General features: G+C 37.3%; 1 protein-coding gene across 1 annotated transcript; it reads right to left on the bottom strand.

The window, feature by feature from the left end:
* Positions 1-3,308: 3,308 nt before the first annotated feature.
* On the bottom strand, positions 3,309-7,592 carry LOC145710408 (uncharacterized). Its single transcript, XM_081788162.1, has 5 exons — positions 7,354-7,592; positions 5,856-6,015; positions 4,983-5,351; positions 3,583-3,748; positions 3,309-3,498 (listed from the first exon to the last, which is right to left on the bottom strand). Exons 1-5 carry the CDS (start codon positions 7,565-7,567, stop codon positions 3,316-3,318), a joined length of 1,092 nt encoding a protein of 363 aa, XP_081644288.1. The 5' UTR covers positions 7,568-7,592; the 3' UTR covers positions 3,309-3,315.
* Positions 7,593-10,646: the final 3,054 nt, after the last annotated feature.

Here is a 10,646-nt window from a genome sequence, read left to right as displayed (position 1 = left end):
AGATTCTTCTCCTTTATACCCAGAACCTGAGGATTCCAAAAATACAGTGAAAACCCATTTTAAGGCCGATTTTTGGATAACAGCGAATTTGAAAAGTGGCTTTAAGGGTACTATCTTCGATTTCCCCAACTTGAGCTTTGAATAACTCGGAACTTGTGAATGATTGCTGAGTTTATATGGGCTCATTGATTAGATCTGTCCTAGATCTTAACTATTACAGAGGGGTTTCTCAATTGCTTAACCGAAAAGCGGCTAAATTTTTGCTTGAAGTGGTCATCTCCGCCAAAATGGCCTATATAAACGGCTGAATAACTCAAAAACAAGTCTGATAACTTGGCCTTATTTTATTTTTTAAATAATGTTTGAACATTAATCTTTAAAATTACAGAAGGATATTTTCATTGAAAAACTAAAAATACCAAAAATAATTTTTTGAAAATTGTGTCTCGCCGATTTTGCGAAAATTGAGCATTTTTTAAAAGTTAGCGACACATTTTTGGCTCTAAAATCAAAAATATCTTGATGTCGCGATGGATACAGCTACCAACATACTGCTCTTGCTCTGAGCTTTCGAACAAGCACTTGATCGAGAAAATAGAAGTTCAAAATTTTTTTTCGAAAAACTTCTAGAGGCCATATCTCAAGATATATTGATAATTTTGAATAGTTGTCAATTAGGTATAATCATTGATTTTAATGAAGAATCCATCTCTAATAACCGATTCTTATACATCTTTTGAAAAGACACCTTCTGGAAATCGAAGATAGTACCCTTAAAATGGATATCTTTCGGGTTGAGCCGGATGACAATGATTTTTTCATTTTTTTGTTTGGGATACATTGTTTGGGATTAACTAAAAATTCTCGCCTCTGGCCTGTTGAATTCGTTCAGAAACAGGAACTAGGAAGCAAGAAGAGCATATTAAGATTTTGTATCGGAAGATCACTTTTGATATTTACATTAAAATACTCTTGATGGTTTGGAAAGAAGACAAATAATACTTCTGATATGTCACATATATATATATAGGGTTATACTGTATAACCCTTTATCTAGCAACATTTTTGAGGAAATTGCGTAATCATAAGTAAAAACAGGTTTTTCTTATTTAAAGTGCTTCCCGAAAATCACGGGTTTTCGAAAAATCTATTTCTACCCCGTAAAGGGTATTCCAACCACAAAAACTTTTTCTATCATAAACACGAGTAAAAACACGTAATTCAGGGCAATCGAACAAAAGCTTGCAATTGAAATAAATAGTCTACCCAAGGTTGTTTTCGAGAAGAACGTTCACTTTAGAGTCATATTTTCACGATTCTTGATGGAAGGGTCCTTGAGATAAAAAAAGTGATTCTTCTCTTAGAAGATAAGACACAAACTACAGACATTAACAAGACTGGTATAATCATTTGAGAAAATGAGATATTATATTCCAAGGCAACTTTGACATGACAGAATCAAAATAAAAGGTTAAATACTCGCTTACTTTAATTGACCTAAAAATCAAAAAACTCATTCACTGAGTGTTACTCAATTCTTATGACGCTTTTTTCTTTACGCATAGTCTGCCAATGACATTCTCGGGACGAAATCCCGACTCCTATGTTTCTCATTCTTCTCTGAAAGCCGGTGATCTGGGGAGTCGAATGGTATAAGTTAGGGGTCTTAGTCATCACAAATGACGTCATAGGTCCCCTGTTATTGGTTGAAACCGACCGGGACCTCGAGATCTATTTTCGGAGCACTTGCGGGTGGCGGGGCTTCGAAATAATTCTGTTGACAGAACCATTCTGTAGAAAACAGAACTATTCTGTTTTCGTAAAATCAAAGAATGGGCGTGCGCTTCGCGCCTGTTTTTCAGAAAACTCCATAATGGAGAGTATCATGTTTTTTGACACTCTCTTTAAATTTTTACCGCCGCAGTTACCCATTTCAAGCACTAATTATGCCTTATTTAAGTTTTGTTAAAACAGAATAGCTCTGTCAAACAGAATGGTTCTGTCAACAGAATTATTTCGAAGGCCGGCCCTTGCGGGTTGAAAAATTTCCAGGGAAAAAATTTTAGAGCCACCTAACCACATGGTGAAAAATTGAAAACCGGTTGGTTTAACGAGATTTATAGATCCGCAAATAGATCTCGAGCTGCTCTTGAAAATGAGCCCAAAATCAGTGTACATATGATATGGGGTAAACCGAACGGGACCTGTAACTTTTTGGTTTTTGTATAAATGTACACTGATTTTGGGCTCATTTTCAAGAGCAGCTCGAGATCTATTTGCGGATCTATAAATCTCGTTAAACCAACCGGTTTTCAATTTTTCACCATGTGGTTAGGTGGCTCTAAAATTTTTTCCCTGGAAATTTTTCAACCCGCAAGGGCCGGCCTTCGAAATAATTCTGTTGACAGAACCATTCTGTTTGACAGAGCTATTCTGTTTTAACAAAACTTAAATAAGGCATAATATGGGCCATATGCCTCTTCAGTCAGCCAGAATGACGTCATTTTCTATGACTAAAGCCCAAAAAAACATACCATACGACTCCTCAGATCACGGGCTTTCTAATACGCATGAGAAACCTGGGGGTTAGGATTTTGCCCCGAGAATGTGATTTTACTTCATCTGCATATGAAATTTTTATTTTTGAATTCCTTAGATTCTCCCTTTTTAGGAAGGTATTCAAGAAAATACCTTCCTGACGAATTGTAGGTCATTTTTTGGTCAATTCTAGAGCGATCCCAAAGTGTGTAGGGTTTTTTTTCGGAAATTTGGTTGAAAAATCCTGACTCTCGTCGACCTTCCCCTTAACCCTACGCCGCCAAATGTGCCATATATGGCACAAGGGCTTTCCAACACCCATTTTTCTCTCCGTCATCATTTCGGGTTCTTCCATTTTTACTCATTTTCGGGCAATAGTCTGGGCTTGGGTTTGGGTTCATTTTTGAGCTCGGGTTCTGGGTCGAGTTCGGATCTTGGTTAAGGTTCGGGTTCGGCCATTATATGGGGCCTAGGACAACGGAAAAGATGATGTGCCATATATGGCACATTTGGCGGCGGGGGGTGAAATTTTAGTTTGGCGGCGTAAGGTTAAGAAAACGGAGTTGTTGATCTAGTTTCATTTTAGTTTTTCTCATTTAATATTAACTTTATAATATGAAAAAAAATTTTCTCCCTACAGTTCCCCCAAAACTGCCAGACAATATTTACCAATTTTGGCAATAACTAGAAGTGACAGTCGCAATCTTTTTCAAAATTTCAAACAAAAAAAATTTATGGACGGTTAATGGCCCACGCGAGTATTCAACCTTTTAATTTTTATTCATTTCTTGCTTTTGCGTATCTTGAAAGGGTCTTCGACATGACGAGAGGATGGATGATGCTTATGTTGTTTCTTGGCTCGAATCCCGCTTCGATCGATATTAAAAAGCCATCGTTTGAAGTTGTATTGCCTCGATAATGAATAAAGACGGAAGGAGAAGAAAACGAAAAGCGGGCAACCTGAAAATAGAAATAACAAATAATTCATGGGAATTAAATTTAGGCGGTGAACTCATACAGACGAGATTATTGAAGTAAAATTACCTCTGTGATATTTCCAGAAAAGGCATATTCATCTTCATTTTCATCTATGAATACAAGATCATCAGCACAAAATTCGGTCTCAAGTTTTACAATCTCGAATGTGATGCCAGAAGAAGCAGAAGTAATTTTTTGATTGCACTCATAATATCCTTTGTTTGATGGTGAGCTTAAAAAAATTATGAGTTTTCAAGGGTGGCGGGCAGTTTCGTTCGCAAAATCGAAAAATTTTTGGCCGAAAATTGTTCACAATTTTTTTCAAAATGTGTCCCAGCGGTAGAAAAAGACTGCTCCTGCGAAGCCAATGAGTTCTTTACCAGAAAGTGCGCGAAGCGCACACTCACGGCAATTTTTTTTTTGTTGAGAACGGCGTTCGCAAGATAACGAACGGCGTTCGAAAATTTCGAACGAAGCCGCCCTACACCCGTTTTCAACAATGCAAGAGAATATTTTTTTGTAAATTTCGGATATTAAAATTCATGATTTTTCAAATTGATCAATCGAAACTGTTTTAAGGAGGTAGATATCAAGAATCGGGATTTTCTGGCAGACTTTTCTCCCAATCCTAACATAGTGACCGATGATTTTTTTGTTTTAATAAAGAGTTGAGGCCCTTATCTCGTGCCTATGGAAGGCCGATTTCTAAATTCCCAGAAAAAAATCGTAAAAAATGGCGTTGAAAACTCGGAAATCGCTAAAAATGACCATTTTCTTGGCAGACTTTTCTCGAAACCCTTATATTGAGCGGAATTTATTTTTTTCTGAGAAGTTAGATCAGACCCTTGTCTAGATCCTATGAAGGCCAGAATTCAAAATTTCAAAAATTTTTTTTAGAAAAAAATCGATTTCCTGTTTTTCGCAATTTTCAACGAAAATATAAAATTTTGAATTTATATTCAGCAGTATTAAAATCATTCTATAAATGTTCCCAGGGGTTTCTGTTAATGTTTTTTTGGACGAAAGCTAAGTAATTATTTATTTAATTACTAAAAACTGGTCGATCTATTATAAAAAGGGCAAATTTTCGAGATTTTAGAGGCGATTTTGTGAAAAATCACGTGGTCCAATTAAAAAATTTTTGCTTACAAGTTTTCTCCTTGACCTCGAAACTATACGTAGAAAAAGTTTGAAGCGAAAAAATGGAAAATTTTTTTCTTGATATCGACCTCCTTAACCGCGGGGGGATAAAGAAAAAAATCAGAAAGGTTTTCACGGCAATGAGAAAAAAAAAACCTTACTTTTGTATTATTAATCATATTATAAAGTTAATAATGCAAAATTTATATGCTTAAAGAAATTGACACAGAAAATACGCTAAAAATCGATGTTGACAATCTTACGAAAACTCTACGGACTATTAATTTGTCTTTCGAAAAATGATGATAATAATTGTATCCAAAAACCTGAGGATAAAAGTGTCGGAAGAAGAATGAACAGAGTACTCGTAATCGCCATCGCATATCGAAACTGTTGTATTGAAGAGTGAGCCTTGATAGATAAAGTCTGTCGCCATTGAGAGAGGCTCTTTTTTGCCGCATATCTCGACCATTTTTGTCATATTCATCCGGTAAGGACCGCCTGGACCGCCGTAGTAGTATCCATAGGGACCATAAGGACCGGATCCCGGACCATATGGACCGTAGCCAGGAGGAGGACCATAAGGACCATATCCAGGAGGGGGGCCATAAGGACCATAGGGACCATATCCTGGAGGGGGACCGTAGGGACCATAGTCGGGACCAGGACCATAATAATTGTAATAGCCAGGGTCAGAGAAAGAGTTTGAAAAATTCCGAGTATAAATATCGCTGAAAAAAAATCGACTTAAGGGGGTGGTGGTCGAGAATAAGACCCGGTTTTTCTAAAAAATTCAATAATTCCTTTTGTCGATCAGTTTTTTCTTCACGAATGAATAGAAAATGGTTCGTGATGCCTGTTTTAACGAAGTTTCAAACCATAATTTTGACAAAAGAATGTAAAAATAGAGAAAAAATCCGCGAAATTTCGTATCATAGGTGGTTTTGGCTGAATCTTGGTCAAAATGAACCCACCACCTCCCGGAAGGGGGGGCGTCGAGAAAAATTTTTTCGACTTTTCAAAATTTTTATTACATATTCGAATTTAATAATAAAAATAGAGCATTTATGACCAAAATGAAACATCCTAGCCTTTCACTCTTCTTGATTTCCGTGAATTAGGCCATGGTTAGAGCCTCGTCGACCGAATAATAAATTTTTCCAACCATTTTTTAATACTTTTTTCTCAAACTCTTGTCATTAGGAGGGCCTCCTATAGGGCCTCCTGGAGGGCCTTCTGGTGCGACGGCATTCAAAATAGAGATCAAGATCAACACTGTTGCAACAAGGCCAAAGCAAATGTAACCACAAATACTATTTTCGCTTTGATTTTGAGCAGGCGCATTCGTTTGTTGAGGTTCTAAAAACATTTATGAGATCAACGATTTTTATGGAATTTAAAAATTAAATTTATGGACATTTTTTGCAGTGTTTTAAAAAATGATGAGCACGAGGTGTGGGTGCGCGAGCGCACGCTCATTCTCACTCACTCAGGTATTATTTCAGGGCCACTGCTCGCGCTCACACCCCCTCGCTCATGGTCGATTATAATACCAATCTTGCAGCCAAAAACAATCAATAACAATAATTCTTTGTTAGAAAGAGATGAACCGAAGAGGTTTCTTTCTGATGAAGACCAAAATGGGTTGGCAAGGGCAGTTTTTTTCTACTTCATTTTCTGCACTTAACAACTTCTGCATTCGCAGAATAATAGTTTTTTTTTGTGGTTAAATTTGCTTCAAAAACTTGATAAGAGGAATAAATAAGGAAAAAATTAAATTCCAAAAATGGCAAAATGGAACAATCAATCATGAGTACCTCTTATTTAAGAGACCTCTTTACCGCCTTCAAGATACTTCGAAGTGGCTAGATACTGATAAGAGCAAGAGCTCGAAAAATGTATTAGAAATTTGGCTTTGGCCGGCTTGAGTTAAGCGATTCGGATGGGACATTATTTTGGGCGAGTGTTTCGAAATTCGAATGAAGGGACATTTTTGAGAAAATTATGCGACAAAAATGTCCCAAAATTCAATAATCGACTGTATCTATTGGTTTACTGATGTGAGATTCTATTTTCATATTTAATTCAAGATTTCAAAGCAGTATTATGAAGAAATTCTTATCTGTGCTGCCTTTTTATTTAATCTTATAGACTTAATTTTCAAATATTTATTCTTGAAACGATTGAAAAAAGAACAGAATCGTTTTCCTCTTTTGTGGACATTTTTTGTCCCAGATTTTCTCAAAAATATCCACAAAAGTGGGCAAGAGTCTTCAAAAAATTGTCCTACCGTAGAGGCTTAAAATTTTTCGGTCCCATTAGTTTCTATCTAAAAATAGCAAATTTCATCCTTGAAACGCATTTTTCTTGCTTATTTATTACTAAAGTCGGTCAAATGTTCCTCATAAGCCATAAATGTCTTAGAAAAAACAAAAGATTTTTAAAAATATACGCTATTTTTACCTCTAAAATTTTTTCACCAGGGAAAATGTCCACAAAAGTGGAACATCATCTTTGCAAAAGTGTCCCAGATAAACCCCTTTAAATGAAGAAAATGTCCACAAAGTTGGGGTCCACAAAAGAGGAAAAAAACTGTACCTCTTGGTTAAAAATTAATTTTCTTTAAGTATTCGGGAGACAATAAAAATAAACGACGTTTTTTCAAGTGTCGGCGATCAAATTGTTTCCAATACTCACGAAATGTCGGAGCTTTTGGCGGGGCTGGTGGTGGAGCAAAAGTTGGCTGAGGAGTAAAAACTTGCGGCATAGGAGCTGGTTGAGGAGAATAGGCCGGTGGCGCCATTTGAACTTGTTGAGGCGCATAAGCAGGAGCAGCATGGAATGAAGGACTTTGCGAAACAGGTTGACCTGGATTCAAGGAAGCACCCGTTTGCATTTGGACGGGATACATGGGTGGTGAGCCCAAAGGAATTTGTTGCCCTGTGAAACGGATCGTCATAATCGTATTTAAAGCAATTATTAAAAATTTTAGAAAAATTGTTCTTTATTTAACAGAAAAAAAATTTTTTTGATATTTAGACCCAATACCGAACCCTAACCAAGAATAATAACTTTTGACCGGCTAAGGCTAAGAAAGATATAAGTAGCGAAAATTAAGGAGATCAAGAGATATTCGTTATTCAAATTCGAAAATTCAAAAGTTCGAGACCTAAAATTTTTCGGGCCAGCATTATCATTTTCAAAGATAACGCAATTTCGTGATAGATTCGAGGGTTCGAAATTTGCGGGTGAAGGGCGCCCAGGTTCACAATTGTGAACCCGGTTCACAATTTTATGAACCCGGTTCACAATCTGTGTGAACCCGGTTCACAATCTGTGTGAACCCGGTTCACAAAATTTTCAAAAGAATGAAATCAGGGATCTTTATGCGCTCCGCGCCTGATTTCATAGAGAAACTCATTTTTGACGTTATAAGCTTTCTCTACGAGGACCGACATTTTAATCACTTGCGGAAGTGATGAAAATGTTGTTTTCAGAACATAATTCTTAGAAAATGATTAAAATGCAAGAGTGATTAAAATGTCGGTATTTTTTTCAAAGATGCAAACAACTCCGCCTGAAAAAATTTTCGACGACCCCCCTCCTGGAGACTTTTTTTTAAATTTTTTAAGTCGGGTCAGGAACATAAACCCAACGCAAAATCAAAAATAAAAACAAAACTCGAGCCAAAATTTGAACTTAAGAAATAGTCTATAGGCTATAGTCTAAAGCTAATATTAATTATTACTAGTAACTCATTAGGGCCCTATAGACTACAGGCTATAGAATTAAGGTTGTGCGCTTTGAAAAAAATAATTATTATCCTAAGAAGACAACAAGATCAAACTTGCAGACTACTGATCTGTTTTTTGAAGACCAAAAGGGCCCCATATCTTCATTTATAGGTCGTAAAGTAGATCAATTGATCCAAGATAAAGCTATTGAAAGCGAATTTGTGCTCAGACGTGCTCATAGCACTTGAGCGCAAATTTAAGACTTTCGTGAGCATGTGCACGGCGAATGCTCAATTCAACTGAGCTTGAGTACGACTGAGCACGACACGTTGGAATTTCATTGAGCTGAGTATGTTCAGACTTTTTAAATCCTGCTCTCGGCCTTTCGCGTTCTACTGCCGAGATTACGGCTCTAATGAAGCTTACACAAAACGAAAAACGCGAAAAACTGATCCGCGAGGTAATTTATCGATGAAAAGAATAATAACGTGAAAAAATTTTTCTATTAATTTTGCTCGCGAGCCTTGCTCGCTCGCGGGTCAAATCCATGGCGAGCATGAGAGCAGCCAGTCCCGCTCGTCTAGCTCCCGAGCAGGGATGTAAATCACCCCACCATTTTCACCCCACCACAGCAAAATGGTGGGGTGGTCGGTGGTGAAAAAAATCACCCCACCACCACCACTGAAAATGGTGATAGTGAAAAATCACCCCACCACCACCACTGAAAATGGTGATGGTGAAAAATCACCCCACCACCACCACTGAAAATGGTGAAAAATTTCCCCACAGTAACCATTTTCGACGTGATAAATTTATCATCAGAGCCTATTTTTCAATAAAAAAGGGCCAGGTATCATTTTTCGAGTACCGCTATCACGATTTTATTTATTATTTTCACTTTTGGAGAATATTTTTAGATAATTTTGCCAATAGATTTACCACCCCACAACCACCATTTGAGTGGTGAAAAATCACCCCACCACCACCACTCAAAAAGGCTGGTGGTGAAAAATCACCCCACCACCACCACTGAAAATGGTGGTTGGTTAAAATTCACCCCACCACCACCACTGAAAAAAGGTGGTGGTGGAAAATCACCCCACCACAGTGGTGGGGTGGTTGTGGTGATTTACATCCCTGCTCCCGAGCATTGCCGACATATGCGCTCGCGAGCGGTTTCAAATTGGGGCTCACCCTTTTTTGGCCCTCGAGCCAACTTCATTTTCATGCTCCCGCTCCCCTGCTCTGAGAGCAATGATAAATTTTCGCTCTTGCTCTTCGCGCTCGCGAGCATTCGCGAGCATTTCAAACTCTGTTGGCAGCGACCACTGACCATTCCGAAGAGGTTAATTGGACGCTTTAAACCTAGACTTTCTATAAAATTTTCAAGTCAAGGGGCTTTGTTCAAATTTCGGTCCGAGTTTTGTATTTATTTTTGCGTTTGCGTTGGGTTTATGCTCCTGACCCGACTTAAAAAATTTAAAAAAATAAAATTCTCCTGGAGGGGGGTCGTCGAAAATTTTTTCAGGCGTAGTTGTTTGCATCTTTGAAAAATATACCGAAATTTTAATCACTCTTGCATTTTAATCACTTTCTAAGAATTATGTTCTGAAAACAACATTTTAATCACTTCCGCATTTTAATCACTTTTGCATTTTAATCACTTATGTTGACAGTGATTAAAATGCAAAAGTGATTAAAGTGCAGAAAGGATTAAAATGTCAAAGTGATTAAAATGTCGGTCCTCGTTCTCTACAACCGCGCATTAAGTCAATTTGAGTCATTTTTTTGACCGAAATTGTGAACCAGGTTCACAAAATTGTGAACCGGGTTCACGAAATTGTGAACCAGGGCGCCCGCGACCCAAATTTGCTGTTCACTATTTAAGATCTATCGGAAGAGACGATTTTTTATTCTTTCACTACGTAAAATGTTTCTTTTGAGACTGAATAGTGCTCATTAGCTTCAAATAAAATCTATCAGATAGATACTCCTAAAATAAAATTATCGGAGAATCACTTCACTTGAGATAATCGAGATTGAAAATGGGCGAAAATCGGGATTTTTGACGAGATGGGTTGGTGTTTCGTTCTCTACCGCTAAATTGCGTTGACAAAATTTCATAATTAAAAAATCTTAGTTTCGCTGCTTTTTAGAGCCAGTGAAAAATCGCCATTTGTCGAAAAATCTAGTTCTACCCCTTTTAGATAAAGGAATAATAACGAGAATTCAAAATTTCGAGGTCTCTTGGTCAAA

This window comes from Oikopleura dioica, chromosome 1, assembly GCF_907165135.1.
Source record: "Oikopleura dioica chromosome 1, OKI2018_I68_1.0, whole genome shotgun sequence".
NCBI classification, from domain to species: Eukaryota; Metazoa; Chordata; class Appendicularia; order Copelata; family Oikopleuridae; genus Oikopleura; species Oikopleura dioica.
This window is presented reverse-complemented; position numbering and strand designations above follow the sequence as displayed.

Excerpts from the sequence above, each read along its gene's own strand:
- LOC145710408 (XM_081788162.1), bottom strand. The coding sequence starts at position 7,567 with ATGTATCCCGTCCAAATGCAAACGGGTGCTTCCTTGAATCCAGGTCAA. Across the intron at positions 5,352-5,855 it reads CCTATAGGAGGCCCTCCTAA|TGACCCTGGCTATTACAATT; the intron begins TGACAAGAGTTT and ends AAACTCTTTCTC. Across the intron at positions 3,499-3,582 it reads TTTCTGGAAATATCACAGAG|GTTGCCCGCTTTTCGTTTTC; the intron begins GTAATTTTACTT and ends TTCTATTTTCAG.